The sequence below is a fragment of the Oscarella lobularis genome, chromosome 12, assembly GCF_947507565.1.
Source record: "Oscarella lobularis chromosome 12, ooOscLobu1.1, whole genome shotgun sequence".
NCBI classification, from domain to species: domain Eukaryota; kingdom Metazoa; phylum Porifera; class Homoscleromorpha; order Homosclerophorida; family Oscarellidae; genus Oscarella; species Oscarella lobularis.
Window position 1 is genome coordinate 2457898 of NC_089186.1, and position 16926 is coordinate 2474823.

At 45.1% G+C, this 16926-nt stretch overlaps 1 protein-coding gene across 2 annotated transcripts; it reads left to right on the plus strand.

Annotated features, from left to right (window-relative positions):
- Nucleotides 1-23: 23 nt before the first annotated feature.
- LOC136193625 (dynein axonemal heavy chain 7-like) lies at nucleotides 24-15786 on the plus strand. 2 transcript variants are annotated; one of them, XM_065982545.1, is made up of 47 exons: nucleotides 24-129; nucleotides 180-343; nucleotides 509-816; nucleotides 870-936; nucleotides 990-1773; nucleotides 1826-2004; nucleotides 2057-2192; nucleotides 2244-2369; nucleotides 2428-2513; nucleotides 2567-2687; nucleotides 2737-2910; nucleotides 2958-3152; nucleotides 3222-3803; nucleotides 4197-4757; nucleotides 5172-5292; nucleotides 5342-5471; nucleotides 5530-5647; nucleotides 5699-5869; nucleotides 5916-6647; nucleotides 6696-6773; nucleotides 6833-6973; nucleotides 7025-7185; nucleotides 7234-7462; nucleotides 7572-7760; nucleotides 7811-7920; nucleotides 7969-8569; nucleotides 8622-8764; nucleotides 8817-9033; nucleotides 9091-9206; nucleotides 9256-9805; nucleotides 9862-9995; nucleotides 10273-11807; nucleotides 12077-12846; nucleotides 12901-13359; nucleotides 13408-13587; nucleotides 13644-13784; nucleotides 13836-13973; nucleotides 14020-14117; nucleotides 14168-14303; nucleotides 14353-14541; nucleotides 14590-14693; nucleotides 14741-14852; nucleotides 14903-15055; nucleotides 15106-15183; nucleotides 15237-15328; nucleotides 15386-15453; nucleotides 15503-15786. In XM_065982545.1, exons 1-47 carry the CDS (start codon nucleotides 109-111, stop codon nucleotides 15691-15693), a joined length of 11889 nt encoding a protein of 3962 aa, XP_065838617.1. In that variant the 5' UTR covers nucleotides 24-108; the 3' UTR covers nucleotides 15694-15786. The 2 variants fall into 2 exon arrangements, with proteins under 2 accessions (XP_065838617.1, XP_065838615.1); XM_065982543.1 differs by having other exon boundaries at nucleotides 8817-9206.
- Nucleotides 15787-16926: the final 1140 nt, after the last annotated feature.

A 16926-nucleotide genomic window follows, 5' to 3' on the forward strand; every position in this document is an offset into this window, starting at 1 on the left:
GTTTTGCGCTTGCTATACGGGAGTCCGAGCTCCGTAGCTACCAAACTTTCCTCGCTTAGTGCATCTCCATATCTCAACGTTTCCCGCACCTTGCGGTCGGTTTTCTTTATGGAAGCAGAAACGGAACAGGTAGGTTGCTTCAGGATACGTCGTAAACGAATACCGGCTGTTTTTTCTAGACTCCGCCGCGAAGAAAGGTCTCGATGACCGGTTTTCCTCGCTTGCCGCCTATAAAATCACCTCCGTCGACCGAAAAGTTTCGAACGAGTCGAAATTTCGACGCTAGTCCCTTGCTTCGCTACAAGCAAAGCGCTCACGTGAAATCTCTCGTGAACGGCGTCATGTAAGTGGTTCGATCGTGCTTTTAGATTAGAATGCTCGTACGAATGCTAAAAATTTAAATTCTACGAGCCACGAACGACTAAAAAATGCATGTTGTAATACGGGGAGCTCTGTAACTATAGCGCTCGCGGGCATCCCGGATTTGAACATGACGTTTCCCCGACAGGAAAGAACGTGCAGCGCGATCGCATCAACTAACGGCGATTTCGAACCGCACGCGAGTCGACGAGGGTTCCACGCCGACCTACCCGACATCGATGATGAGCCGCGAGCGCAAAATACGCGAGAACTACGAATTCCTCAAACGGCGCGTGCGCGAAGCGCCCGTGACGCCAATGCTCCCCGAAATATGGGACAACGTCCTGAAAACGGTTCCAAACGACGTGGCTCGCCAAACAAGAATGAAAATCATCATAAACGAAATTCGAACGGAGGTGACGCACGACTACGAAGCGAGTCTCCGAAAATTCATGAGTAAGATATAGAAAAAAATTAATAATTATTAGTTATTTATTTTTTCGATTAAGTTGCTGAAGTCTTGAAGAAGCCAAGTGTGAAGGGAGTCACCCAAGACGACGTCCCCAAAGACAAAACGTAAGAAGATCAATAATAAAAAATAATTAATATTATTTATTTTTTTTCTAAAGTGGACTTGATTTCTCTTCGCCGTGGAGAAAGAGCTACGAGACGGCGCGCGCTAGCATCGCTTCTCGCCTACACGTAACCCATCCAACGATGCAAATTGTCTTGGGTTTGTGTCAAAAGAATGTGACTCTTCTTCTCGCCGATTTCACGGGGATTCGTCTCGGCGGTTCCGTCGATTGCGATCTCCTTCGCAATAACGTCATTCTCGATTGCGAAAAGGCCGAAGAGAAGCTCATGAACACGTGGTTCCCGGAAATAGCCAACGTCTTCTACGATAAAAAATCCCTCGGGCGAATTTCAAATCCCGTTAGTTTCTACGCATGCGTCGACACGCTTGTTTCCAATCAGCTAAAGGATTTGATTTGGAGGTCTGTGGAAGCGTGGGCGTGGTTGTTCGATGACGCGAATCGTCATTGTTTACCGCTTTTCAAACTTCAACTTGTTCTCGAAGATGACGTCATGCTTTTTTATCCCAGTCTCGACGAGTTGCACGAAACGGTTCAACTGGTTGCCACGACGATGAGCGAGACGGTACAAAAAGTGCCGAAATTGTATCAATGGCTTTCCGGCGGCGAATCCACCGTCTTCGTCGACGCGAAAATCGACGAAATTTTATTTAAGAATACGCTCAAACGTCTTCAGTTGGCCGTGGAGGCGAATTTGGAGGGGCCAAGGGATCATCTTGAGCAATATTTGAAGAAGTATTTGTTTCTTGTTAACGGTGAGGGGAGCGCCTTTGTGAGAGATTTTATTGAGGAGAATCATTCGCTTGAGGATTACGTCAAGGTACTGTAGGAGATAATCTTTTTGGATTTTTTTTGAGATTTTTTTCTTTTAGGAAATTTCTCGCTTTCATTCTGTCTGCGCGGAAATTGTGAATCTCGCGCCGACCGCCTATTTCGATATGGTCGAGTTGAATTGTCGCGATTTGAAGCGTGGTTTGCTGGAGAAAGCGCAAGGCTTCGCTGACGACCTCCTCACCCATTTGGCCACAGAACACAAGAAAGAAAACGAAAGGTTTCTCTTCCCCAAAGACTCAAAAATCATCATCGAAGTTTTCTCCTCATAGAATTGTCCAAGAATTCGAAGAGTTTCAGAGTCTAGCGGAAAGAGAGCCCGTAGACAGTAAAGACATCATGGACTTGATCGAATACGTCAGCAACGCGAAGAAAGATCTCGTTCCAAGCCTAAGCAACGCAGTCAAAGTACTCCAAAGAAGTGTATAGGTGTCCTATCCCTTTATCTTATTATTATAGGAGTCGTTTCAAAGGCTCCAGTATCTTCTCGACGTCTTTACGTTCAAGATGGACGATATTGAATTGAATCGCACCGTTCTCTTGTGGCCGCGAAAAATTGGGCCAATTTTCGACGAAAGCGAATTGGTAGTGTATTAATGATTAACGAATTTTTTATTTATTTATTTATTAATTTTGGTTTCAGATTGTTGAACGATCGAAGCGTCGCGGCGAGAATGCGTTGAAGGAACGTCGCGACAAAGTGACGTTAGAAATAGAAAAATGCGCCCAGTAAGAAACCAAAGATAATTAATTCTTTTTATATTTATTTTTTTTGCTTCAAGACGTGTTGACGAATTTTCCGAGTACGGCGATCAAGAGGCGGCGTTTCAGTATTGTCGCGACGTCCAACAGGTCCAGAAGCGTCTCGCCGATATTACGGAAATGGGATTAGCCGTCAATAAGGCAAGAAGCCACGTACAACTCTAAAAAATCATTGCTATTCTTTCTATAGGAAGAGGAGCTCTTTGGTATGGAGCTATCATCGTTTCCTGAGATTGAACAGATTCAAAAACGCACTGAACCATATCAGAAATTATTTACGATCACTTACAAGTGGCAAAAGGCAGATAAGAAGTGGATGGACGGCGGTTTTCTCGAATTAGACGCCGAGCAAGTCGAAGCAGAAGTAAAAAAAATAAAAAGAACGTCATACATATATAAGATCCTCTCTAGGTGGATGAATTCTGGCGTGAGTTCTATAAAATCTTCCGCGTATTTCAGCAGCAACAGAAGGTGAAAGAGAAGGAACGCGCACCGCGTTCTGTGCGTCGTAGCGACGCCCAAGGGATTCAGGATGATGACGCGGACGAGAGTATAGCCGCTCTAAAAATCTGCAACCAAATTCAAACGCAAATCAAAGATTTCAAGGCAAGACATAGGATAAATTCGAAAAATAAAAGTTGATGAAAATTTTTTAATTTTTCTTTTCCTCCTTAGGAACATTTACCCGTTATTTCGACGCTTTGTAATCCCGGTATTCGCGGTCGACATTGGCAGAAAATGTCCGAGATAATTGGCTTCGATCTCACCCCCGACATGGGTACGACACTCCGAAAAGTTCTCAAATACGATCTCGCTCCTCACATGGACGAATTCGAGTCGATTAGCGCCGCGGCGAGTAAGGAATTCTCGCTCGAAAAAGCGATGACGAAGATGGAGGACGATTGGGATTCTATTATTTTTGGTATGACGCTCTATCGCGATACGGGCGTCTCCATTCTCGCTGCAATCGACGAAATTCAAACGACGCTCGATGATCAGATTGTTAAGACGCAGACGATGCGCGGTTCGCCGTTTATTAAGCCGTTTGAAGCGCAAATCAAAACGTGGGAAGAACGTCTATTGGAGATGCAGGAGACGATTGATGAGTGGCTGAAGGTTCAAGCGCAATGGCTCTACTTAGAACCGATATTCAGCTCCGAGGATATCATGCAGCAGATGCCGGAAGAGGGGCGATTGTTTCAGCAAGTCGATCGACACTGGAAAGAGATTATGAAACACGCAGTGAAGAATCCAAAAGTAAGAGATTAATGTTCTTTAGTTATTAGAGGTTCCCTAGCTGTACAAATATCATAGAAACCCCAAGGCACTATCAGTTATTTCCAGTCAATAGAGGCTCCTCTATTCCAAGACAACCGTTAGTAGAGGTCTCCTAACTGTAGAAGATTTTTCAGTTGAAAGAGACGAACGTATAGCCTTTTAATAGAGACCCCGAGGCACTGTTTTTCAGTTAATAGAGGGCTCCTTCTAGCTGTACATTATCCCGAGACTACCGAACGTTTTTTTCAGTTTATAAGCGTAGCAAAATTCTAGTTGAGAGACACGTACGTATAGGAAATGAGTGATAAAAAATCCTAGAGTCCCCTAGGCACTATCCTTGATTTTTTTCCTCTCCTTTCCTCTCCCCCCAAGGCTTTGCAAGCGACTGCGATGCCTGGTCTGCATAAAAAGCTCATCGAGTGTAACGAGCTCCTGGATCGCATCAACAAGGGTCTCAATCAATATCTCGAAAAGAAACGTCTCTTCTTCCCGCGCTTCTTCTTCCTCTCCAACGACGAAATGCTCGAAATTCTCTCCGAAACGAAAGACCCGTCTCGCGTGCAACCGCACTTGAAAAAATGCTTCGAAGGAATCGGAAAATTGAGTTTCACCGAATCGCTCGACATCACGGCGCTCTTCAGCAGCGAAGGCGAAAAAGTCGAACTCAGCGAAACGATATCGACGTCGGCGGCACGCGGTGCCGTCGAGAAGTGGCTACTTCAAGTCCAAGACGTCATGCTGATGAGCGTTCGCGATGTAATGGAGCGTTCACTCGACGCTTATAATATTGATCCGAGAGTCGATTGGGTGCGCGAGTGGCCCGGGCAAGTCGTTCTCAATGCGTCGCAGATTTTCTGGACACGTGAAGTGCATGAGGCGATTCGGTCAGGACCGCTTGGACTGAAGGAGTATCACGAGAAATTGACGAATCAGGTGAGAGAGTAGCACCTCTTGAGTCCTTTTAAAAAATAGAACCCTAAGTGGATACTATTTGAAAGTCTGGGCTCGTTAGAAATTAATTTTGAACACCCACGAACCAATAAAAATCCCAGGGTACTATTTGAAAGTCGGGGCTCTTTAGAAATTAATTTTGAACAGTAGTACAAAGTGTCATAAAAGCCCACAATCCCCAGGCTCAAGTAAAAATCCCAGGGGTACTATTTGAAAGTCTGGGTTCGTTAGAAATTAATTTTGAACAGTAGCACAAAGCCCACAAGCCCCAGCTTCTAATAAAATTCCAGGGGTACTTTTTGAAAGGGATCTGGGCTCGTTAGAAATTCGTACAGGGTATATAAAAGCCCACTCTCTAGGCTGGAGTTGGCTATGCATTATTTTTACTCTCTTTAGTTGAATGATATTGTGACGCTTGTTCGCGGTAAATTGACTACTCAGAATCGTATAACGCTTGGCGCTTTGGTCGTTATTGACGTTCACGCGCGCGACGTTGTTGCTGATATGGCGGGAAAAGGTATTAGCGTATTATTTTAGATTTGGCTTTATTTTAATTGCATTTTTAGGCGTTTCGAAGGAGAATGACTTTCAGTGGCTGTGCCAGTTGAGATACTATTGGGAGGAGAGTAATTGTATTGTGAGGATAACGAACGCCGAGGTGCGATACGGTTACGAGTATTTGGGAAACACAGGGAGGTCAGTAAAGCGATATAGAGACTCTATATATAGAGAGAGAGTAAGGGGGTCCCCTTAGATTGGTAATTACTCCGTTGACGGATCGCTGCTATCGAACGCTTGTCGGAGCGTTCCATTTGAATCTGAACGGCGCGCCGGAGGGTCCGGCGGGAACGGGAAAAACCGAAACAACAAAAGTGAATTTTAAATAATTAATAATCAAATCGATTCAAGAGTCTTTTGCTTAGGATTTAGCCAAGGCTTTAGCCGTCCAATGCGTCGTTTTTAATTGCTCAGACGGCTTGGATTACTTAGCTATGGGTAAATTCTTCAAGGGACTCGCGTCCGCCGGCGCGTGGGCCTGCTTCGACGAATTCAACCGCATCGAACTCGAAGTTCTCTCCGTCATAGCCCAACAAGTAAACCAAAAAATAAATAATAAATACACCTATTAATTTTTCCTAGATTTTATGCATTCAAAGAGCCGTTCAAAGTCACCAAAAACGTTTCATTTTCGAGGGCACGGAATTGGATTTAAATCCCCAATGCTACGTCTGCATCACGATGAATCCCGGCTACGCGGGTCGCTCCGAATTGCCGGACAATCTCAAGGTACTCTTTCGTCCCGTCGCGATGATGGTCCCCGATTACGCGCTCATCGGCGAAATTATGCTCTATTCGTGCGGTTTTATCGACGCGCGTAATCTCTCCGTTAAAATCGTGACGACATATCGGCTGTGTTCCGAGCAACTTTCGTCGCAATTTCACTACGATTACGGCATGCGTGCCGTCAAAGCCGTACTCGCCGCCGCGGGGAATCTAAAATTAAAATTTCCCGACGAAAAGGAAGATATTCTTTTACTCCGTTCCATTATGGATGTTAATTTGCCGAAATTTCTCTCGCACGATATTCCGCTTTTCGAGGGAATTATCAGCGATTTATTTCCCGGCGTTCAACTACCGAATCCCGACTACGACGTCTTTCTCGACGCGGCGAGACGAATCTGCGCGAAACGCAATCTCCAAGCGACGCCCTTCTTCGAACAGAAGCTCATACAAATGTGGGAGATGATGATCGTTCGGCACGGCTTCATGCTCGTCGGCGAGCCGTTCGCCGGCAAGACGATGGTCCTGCAGGTCCTCGCCGACACGCTGACGACGCTCGCCGACGAGGGAACGTTCGAGGAAGCGTCCAAGGCAGGAAAATTAAGAGGAGATGTCTAAAGGAGTTTATGTAGTGTCTAGGTTATTTATCGCGTTATTAATCCGAAGTCGGTGACTATGGGGCAGTTGTTTGGTCAATTTGATCCCGTTTCTCATGAGGTATGACGTGTTTTGAGGGCTCCTACCTCTCCTCTAAGAAAGGGGGGATTTTTTTATAGTGGACTGATGGGGTTGTTGCGAATACGTTTCGCGAATTCGCTTCGGCGCAGAATGACGATCGTAAGTGGGTCGTCTTTGACGGGCCCGTTGACACGCTGTGGATCGAAAGCATGAACACCGTCCTAGACGACAATAAAAAGGTTAGACAGACAAAACTTCTATAATTAATCAATTTATTGATTTTCTCGTAGCTTTGTCTTATGAGCGGCGAAATTATTCAAATGTCCAATAGCATGTCGTTGATTTTTGAGACGATGGATTTAGCCCAAGCCTCGCCGGCGACCGTGAGTCGCTGCGGAATGATTTACGCCGAGCCAGCGTCGCTAGGATACGAACCGCTCCTCATATCATGGTACAAATACAAAGGGATTAATCCTATAAGGTATACGTATCTCTCTAGGCTTAATTCTCTTCCTGAGCATCTTCAGGGCGAGCAGCGAACTTTGATTCGCGCTCTATTCGATTGGCTTCTTCCCCCGTGTCTTCTTTTCGTTCGTAAGAGCGTTCGAGAATTGGTGCCGACTTCGGAGAGTTGCATGGCGTGCGCTCTCATGAAACTATTTCAAGTTCTCATGGCAACCGACGACGATAATCCAATTGATCCGAAATTTTTAAAATCGTGGATAACGGTAAAACAAAATCGTCCGTTATTTTTAATTAAAAATCGTTATTATTTTTAATTAAAAATCGCCTTTATTTTAATTAATTGATTAAACTATTTTAAATTTTTATTTCTAGTCTTCTTTTCAATTTGCTTTGATTTGGTCCGTCGGAGCGAGTTGCGATCACGACGGAAGACAGAAATTCGACCAGCACTTCCGCGATCTCGTTTCGGGTCGAATGGACGAACATCCGACGCCGAACGTCGTCGGGAAAATGGACTGTCCACTTCCGCCGGAAGGACTCGTATACGACTTCATGTTCGAGGTAAAAAACATATTAAAATTTAGTAATTATTGATTTTTTGGGGGTCGTAGCGTAAGGCGAGAGGTAAATGGATTCCGTGGATTGATACGATACGCGATCAGACTTTGGAACGCTATAAAAAAGTCACGGATATCATCGTCCCAACGGTGGACACAGCAAGGCGAGAATAAATCAAAATCCATATACTCCACCTCTATATTTCCCTCAGATACACATACCTCATGGATCTAATGATCCGTCACAATCTACCCCTCCTTCTCGTCGGTCCAACGGGCACGGGAAAATCCGTCTACGTGAAAGACAAGCTCATCAACGGGCTCCCCAGAGAAAAATACCTCCCGCTTGTCGTAAATTTTTCCGCACAAACGACGGCCGGACAAACGCAAGATCTCATCATGTCGAAACTCGATAAACGTCGCAAAGGCGTCTTCGGTCCTCAAATGGGTAAAAAGTGCGTGATATTCGTCGACGATATGAATATGCCGGCGTTGGAGCGATACGGCGCGCAGCCGCCGATTGAACTCCTGCGCCAATGGATGGACCATCGCATGTGGTACGATAAGAAAGACACTTCGAAGCTCAGCGTCGTCGATATTCAATTTCTCGGCGCTATGGGGCCGCCTGGCGGCAGTCGCAATCCCGTCACGCCGCGCTTTCTTCGTCATTTTAATCTCGTCACTATGACGACGTTCGATGACGTTACGATGCATCGAATTTTTTCGAGTATTGTCGGGTTTTATTTGAAGCGGAGTGGATTCACTTCGGAGTATTTTTCCGTGGGGAATCAAATCGTTTCGGCGACGATGGAGGTAGGGGGGTTGATTATTTATTTAATCGAGTATTTATTTTCGGTGTGGGAAGGTTTATAAGTCGGCTATTAGTCACTTATTGCCTACGCCCGCTAAATCGCACTACACGTTCAATCTACGCGACTTTTCGCGCGTTATTCAAGGCGTACTTCTCGCCAAACCGGAATCAGTGGAAAATAAGAGAACTTTTATAAGGCAACATCATTTTTTGTTATTGTGTCTCTTATTTCGATGAGGGCTTCTTTAGGCTTTGGACGCACGAAGTCTATCGCGTTTTCTATGATCGTCTTATTGACGTTTCCGATCGCACGTGGCTATTCGAAACGACTCGCGATCTCGTCAAGACGACGTTCAAGGACAACTTCACGGATATATTCAAGCACTTGACGCCGGACGGCAACGCGAAGCCGACGGAAGACGACATGCGAAGTCTCATGTTCGCCGACTTCATAAACTCAGATTCAGTAAAAGAGAAATTAGAAAAAAGGATTTATTTTCTATTGTTTTTTTTCTTCTTGAAGACGAATAAGAATTATGAGGAAGTGGCGTCGTTGGAGAATCTCTATGGAATCGTAGAGAATCAACTTGGGGAATACAACAACATGCATAAAGCGAAAATGAATTTAGTCATATTCAGGTAAAGATACCTCACCTAAGAGCGTTTTTTTCTATTTTTCTCCCCTTAGATATGTCCTTGAACATCTTGTTCGTATTTGTCGCGTTCTGAAGCAGTCCGGCGGCAACGCGCTTCTCGTCGGTGTCGGCGGATCCGGCCGGCAATCGTTGAGTCGTCTCGCCGCTCACATCGCCGATTTTCACGTTTTTCAGCCGGAGATTACGAAGAGCTATGGCACCGTCGAGTGGAAGGAAGACGTTAAAACGACGCTTAAATCGGCGGGGAAGGACGGCAAAACGACCGTGTTTCTTCTCACTGATACGCAAATTAAAAAGGAGTCGTTTCTCGAAGATGTCGATAATCTTTTGAATACGGGTGAAGTTCCCAATCTTTTTGCGGCTGATGAGCGACAGGAGATTATTGAAGCGATGCGACCCATTGCTGCGGCTGAGGATAAGAATGCTGATTTTACGCCGCTTTCGCTCTTCAATTTCTTCATTAATCGGTGCAAGGAGAACTTGCATATCGTTCTCGCGATGAGTCCCATAGGCGATGCTTTTCGTAATCGTTTGAGGCAGTTTCCGTCGCTCATTAATTGCTGTACGATCGACTGGTTTATGGTGAGGAGAGAGCGCCGATTAGTAGAGAATATTTAGGTATATTTGGGGGGTTTTAGGCTTGGCCTGAAGACGCGCTCGTTCTCGTCGCAAATAAGTTCCTCGAATCGGTCGAAATGACGGAACACGAGCGAAAATCCGTCGTCAAATTATGCCAAGTCTTTCACCAATCCTCTCGCCAATTATCAGAACGGTAAGACGCGAAGTTTAATTGTCTTGATCTAATTAACGAGATACTTTATTTGAAACAATTAAATTTATATTCAAATATAAATTTCTTAGTCGTCTTGATTTAATTAACAAATTAATTGAAATTTTTAGATTACTTAGTCGTCTTAATTTAATTAATGAAAATTATAATTGAATTAAAATTTTAAATATCTTAGTCGTTTGATTAATGTATAAATTTCTTCGATTTCTTAGTCGTCTCCATCAAATTAAATTAATTAATTAAATTTTGAATTTTTTAGATTTCTTGATCAACTTGGTCGACACAACTACGTCACGCCGACGTCATATCTCGAGCTCATATCGTCGTTTAAGCGTCTTCTCGGCGCTAAACAGGACACCGTAATTCGAATGAAACGTCGCTACGAAGTCGGTCTCGAGAAGCTCGCATCAGCGGCGAGCCAAGTGGCGGGCATGCAAAAGGAACTCGAAGACTTGCAGCCCCAGCTCAAAACAGCAGCAGAAGAAAACGAAAAAATGATGACAATCATCGCAAAAGAGAGCGTTGAAGTCGAAGAAAAGAGCAAAGTCGTGCGTCAAGACGAAGCAGTCGCGTCAGAAAAAGCAGCCGAAGCGAAAGCATTAAAGGAGGAATGCGAGAGCGATTTAGCGGAGGCAATACCGGCTCTCGAAGCGGCCCTAGCCGCGCTAAAAACCCTCAAACCCGCCGACATAACAGTCGTAAAATCAATGAAAAATCCACCGGACGGCGTGAAACTCGTCATGGAAGCCGTCTGCGTAATGAAAGAGGTAAAACCGGACAAAGTCAACGATCCGGCGGGCACGGGAAAAAAGATTCTCGACTATTGGGGCCCGTCGAAGCGCGTCCTAGGCGACATGAATTTCCTCGCATCCCTACGCGAATATGATAAGGATAACATTCCCGTGAGCGTCATAAAAAAAATTCGCGATGACTATATAACGAATCCGGATTTCGATCCGACGAAAGTTCGCAATGCTTCGTCGGCGGCCGAAGGTCTTTGTAGGTGGATTAAAGCGATGGAGATTTACGATCGAGTGGCGAAAGTTGTCGCACCGAAAAAAATTAAATTAAAAGAAGCCGAATCGTCGCTCGCTGAAACGATGAAAATTCTCAACGAAAAACGCGCCGAATTGAAAGAAGTCGAAGATCGACTCGCGAGTCTTCAAGATCAATTCAAGGAGATGACGGAGAAGAAAGAGAAACTCGAATTCCAGGTGGATCAATGCGCGAAAAAATTAGAACGCGCCGAGAAATTAATTGGCGGTTTGGGCGGCGAAAAAACGCGCTGGTCTGCGGCGGCGAAATCTCTCCAAGCGACGTACGATAACTTGACAGGCGACGTTCTAATCGCTTCGGGAGTCATCGCATATCTCGGCGCTTTTACGGCGGGTTTTCGTAACGAATGCGTACGCGAATGGGTCGCCGCTTGTAAGGCGGAAAAGATCCCTTGTTCCACTGACTTTAGTCTGAGTAAAGTTCTCGGCGAACCGATTAAGATTCGCGCTTGGAATATTAACGGTTTGCCTACGGATGCGTTTTCTGTCGATAACGGGGTTATCGTTGCGAATGCGCGACGTTGGCCGCTTATGATTGATCCCCAAGGGCAGGCGAATAAGTGGGTGAAGAATAACGAGAAGGATAATAATTTGCACGTAATTAAGTTGAGCGATTCGGACTACGTGCGAACGCTGGAGAACTGTATACAATTTGGGACGCCCGTGCTGTTGGAAAACGTCGGCGAGGAACTCGATCCGTCGCTCGAACCGCTGCTCTTGAAGCAAACATTCAAACAAGGTAAGATGGTATATACGTTTGTATGTAATTTAGAGTAAAGGTACAGAGCCAGAATCACGGTAGTAAATAATAGGCTCAGAGACTAAATATGACTCTGAGCCTATTTTCTTGGGCAGTGATTTAGGCTCAGAGCTAGAGTATCGTTTCTATGTGTAAAGGCGTACAGTACAGCCAGAATCACGGTAGGCTCAGAACCTAAATCACGACTTTAGAGAAAAGGCTCTGAGTCTATTTTCTAAAGACACGTTCTTTATTTTTCGTTATACTAGGTGGAGTTATGTGTATCAAATTGGGGGATAATGTCATCGAGTATTCGTCCGATTTTCGGCTCTATATCACGTCGAAGTTGCGTAACCCGCACTATTTGCCTGAACTATCGACGAAAGTTTCGCTTTTGAATTTCATGATTACGCCTGAGGGACTCGAAGATCAGCTCCTCGGCATCGTCGTCGCGAAAGAGCGACCCGAGCTCGAGGAGGAGCGCAACGCGCTCATCGTCCAATCAGCGGCAAATAAAAAACAGCTAAAAGAAATCGAGGATAAAATACTCGAGACACTTTCCTCATCCGAAGGCGACATCCTCGAAGACGAAACAGCAATACAGATATTGGATTCATCGAAAGCGCTCTCAAATGAAATTGAAAAAAAGCAGAAAATCGCTGACGAAACCGAGAAGAAAATCGAGCAATCGCGCGCCGGTTACACGCCCGTTGCGAAACACGGTTCCGTTCTCTTTTTCTCCATCACTGATTTGCCGAATATCGATCCCATGTATCAGTACTCGCTCACCTGGTTCATCAATCTCTTTAAGAATTCCATAGCGGAGAGTAATAAGTCGCAGAAACTCGAACGACGTCTTCTCTATCTTATGGATCACTTCACTTATAATCTGTATACGAATGTATGCAGGTCGTTGTTCGAGAAGGATAAATTGCTCTTTTCGTTTTTACTCTGCTCGAATTTACTCAAAGCGAAAAATCAACTGAATCAGGACGAATTTTTATTTCTTCTCACCGGAGGCGTGGGACTCGAGAACAAGGTAAAAAATTGAATTTTTGAATATTTAATACATGGAGAATCTTTTTTCGTTTAGTTGGCGAATCCGGCGCCTTCCTGGCTCTCCGATAAATCGTGGGACGAAATCTGTCGCATGTGCGATCTTCCCGCATTCAAGAACTTCCGCTCGCACTTCGAGAAACAGACAGACGACTGGCGATTCGTCTACGACAGCAAGGAACCCCACACGGCTCCCTTTCCGTCGCCATGGGATCGCAAGTTGACCGACTTCCAAAAAATGATCGTCGTCCGTTGTCTTCGTCCCGATAAGATAATCCCCATGGTTACGACGTTTGTGGAGCAGAAATTGGGTCGACAATTCGTCGAGCCACCGCCTTTTGATTTGGCGAAGAGCTACGCTGATTCGCACAGTTGCGCGCCGCTTATATTCGTTCTCTCGCCGGGCGCCGATCCCATGGCCGGTTTATTGAAATTTGCTGAGGATAAGGGCTTCGTAGGGGATAAATTCAACGCGATATCTCTCGGGCAAGGACAGGTGAGCATTCCTTTAGAATTAATCGTTTTTTATTATGTTCTTTTTTAGGGGCCTATTGCTGCGAGTTTGATTGAACGGGCTGTCGATGAAGGGACGTGGGTTGTCTTGCAGAATTGCCACTTGGCTGTCTCGTGGATGTCGGCGCTCGAGAAGACGTGCGAGGAGTTCGTACCCGATAAAGTTAATCCGAATTTTCGGCTCTGGTTAACGAGTTATCCGTCGCCTAAAGTAAATATTGATTATTTTTGGGGGTTGATTTATTTGGGGGAATTTTGTTTTTTTAGTTTCCCGTGACTGTTCTTCAAAATGGCGTCAAAATGACGAATGAACCGCCTACGGGATTGAGGCAGAATCTCCTTCAATCCTACCTAAGTGATCCCATTTCGACGCCCGAATTTTTCGCCGGTTGCCCGGGAAAAGAAACGGTGTTTAAATATTTGACTTTTTTCTCTAATATCATATTGATTTTTATAAAGATTTGGGAACGATTGCTTTTCGCTCTCTGCTTCTTCCACGCTCTCGTTCAAGAACGACGAAAATTCGGTCCTCTCGGATGGAACATCCCCTACGGCTTCAACGAATCCGATCTGCGAATAAGCGTCCGTCAACTCCAAGTAAAAATCAATAAAAATTGAAACGACAATAATATTTATTTTTAAGATGTTTGTGAACGAATATGATGATGTCCCGTACGCCGCTCTCACCTACATGACGGGCCAGTGCAACTACGGCGGCCGAGTGACCGACGACTGGGACAGGTACATAAAGATTTTATACTTAGAATTGATTTCCTTACGTTTTTCACTAGACGTTGTCTTCTAAATATGTTATCCACTTCTTATACGAGTGACGTAGTGACTGATCCCAAGTATAAGTTCTCCCAAAGTGGAGCCTACGTCGCTCCGCCGAAATTCGATCACGAAGGATACGTCGATTTTATAAAAGTATTGATTTTTCCAGTCTCCATGAATATTCGCGATTTTTTCGCTTCAGAATCTTCCGACAGTTCAAACCCCGGAAGCGTTTGGAATGCACGACAATGTGGATATCTCGAAGGAGCTTCAGGAAACGAAGGAGCTCTTCGACTCGGTTCTCTTGACGCAGACGCAGCAGAGTGGCGGCGGATCGGGGAAGAAAACCGAGGAGGCGTTGATGGAAATAACGACGGACATTCTCGGAAAAGTACGTCGAATTTTTGAGATAATTTTATTGGATTTAATTCGTTTTTAGTTGCCTGCTAATTTCGATTTGGAGGAGTCGTTGAAGAAGTATCCTGTTACGTATTCGGAGAGTATGAATACGGTGCTGGTTCAAGAAATGGAGCGATTTAATAAGTGAGAGCCCTTAGGGTCTTATAAATTCATCTAGAATTATTTCTCAGGCTCTCTGATGCCATTCGCTCGAGTCTCCGGTCGCTACAGAAAGCGATTAAGGGTCTCGTGGTTATGAATGCTCAATTGGAAGGCGTAGCGAGTAGTCTTCTCATTGGAAAGGTCTCCACTTCATTCCAGATGAAAAATCAATTAATTTTTCCATATAAAAGGTGCCTGATTTGTGGGCGAAAAAGTCGTATCCCAGTCTCAAGCCTCTCGGAAGCTACGTCAATGATTTGCTCGCGCGACTCGCCTTTCTGCAGGAGTGGTACGACAAGGGAAAACCGCCCGTCTTCTGGATCTCAGGCTTTTATTTCACTCAGGTATAATGGGGTACCCACTTTAGGGGGGGAGTCTATATTTTTTTCCTTAGGCTTTTTTGACGGGAGCTATGCAGAATTACGCTCGACGCTACACCATTCCAATCGATAAGCTAGGCTTTGAATTCGAGGTACGCTAGCAGGAGAAAAATTAAAAAATACTATTAATCTTTATTTTTTTTAGGTTCTAGATAAGGATGATTGTTCGAGTCCGCCTGATGACGGCGTCTACGTAAGAGGATTGTTTCTAGACGGGTGTCGTTGGGATAGAAACAAGTAAGAGACACAATTTTTATATAAATAATTAATTAATTAAACAATGATTGTTTTTAGGGGTGTTTTGGCTGAATCTCACCCGAAAGTTCTTTATGACGCCATGCCTGTCATGTGGCTAAAACCGGGTAAGAATAATTATAATTTATGAATTTTTCGAGAATTTTTTTCTACTAGCTAAAAAGGTGGATATGAAAGATTTGCCCACGTATGAGTGTCCCGTATATAAGACGAGCGCTCGACGAGGAACGCTGTCGACAACGGGTCACTCGACGAATTACGTTCTCGCTGTGAAATTGCTGACTGATAAGCCGGTAAAGCATTGGATTCTGAGAGGGGTTGCTCTGCTCTGTCAGCTGGACGATTGATCGCGATATTATATACTGTACGTTTTTTAGGAATTGCATGATATGATTCACTGTCTGTTCACGTCATTTGAAATACCACGTGATCGCCGGGAACTTGGATCAAGCACATGTTGGAAGTTCGCTGTTCGTTTCTACGCGTTTATCGATCCTTTTCGCTGATTCCTCTCAACGCAATGGTCGACGAAGTGGCCCTGGGCGTCTGCTTCGAAACGCAAACGCTTCGCGTTGACGTGGAGCTCAGAAAACGAGCAAGAAGCTCCGCTACGACGTTTTCGAGCGTCCGCGACCGTTTTCCTGACTCGATCTCTTCGCAGCTCTCTCTTCTAGGCAAAGAGGAACGACTAAAGGTGAGAAAACTGCAATCTACTGCGAAACGACGACAATCAGACGGTGAGAAATAAGAAAACGAATATGGCGACCTCGCGCATCATTTTAGCAAATCGTAACGCGGTCTCTATAGGAAGAAAAGACAGTGAAGTCATCGGGAGCCGCGCTCGAGCTACAGTGGCAATCAAGTGTCCTTTCACAGGATGAAAATCAAGATAGAACCGATATTTTGTGTTCGTTTGTTTGATGCATGCAGAGAGAGCGCGCGCATAACACGATTTACGCATCTGTCTTCTCGCGACGCGCTAGGATCAGCTAGCAGGCGTATAGGTTAGGTAGGTTAGATAGGTTAGATTAGATAGGGCACCGGCGGGGCGGCACGCGTGCTGCCGTCGTCATGGAGACAAAGAGTAGAGTACAGGAATTTTATTTCAATAAAAGTCAAAAACGAACAGCCTTTCCCCTCTTCGATTTCGGGCAGTTTTTTGTAACGGGGTCTTGCCCAGGACCCCGGAGCAGTTTTTTTTGACTGGGTCGTGCTCAGGACCCCGGAGTAGCAGTTTAACGTCATGCTCAGGACGCTCTCCTAGAAAAAAAGAAAACGCGAAGCTGAAAAAAGGAAAGAAATCTAAAAGCATACCTGGCTCTTCCGCTTGCTACAGACGCGTGCCTGCTGCTGCCGTGCATAGAAATCAAGAGCAGTAGCAATAGACAAATTTGAGACACTACAGTACAGCCCTATCGTTACCTTCTGCTACTTTCCTTTGCCTCGTTGGTTGCCACTCGTTCCGCGCAAGCGGCGCTCGCGGTTCAGGCGCACGGACCGTCATTCGTCGATACAAATAGCGTGTTAATGGTAGAGTTATTATTTTGCGCCAGAAACGTTCCGTCCGCCTAAAACCACCG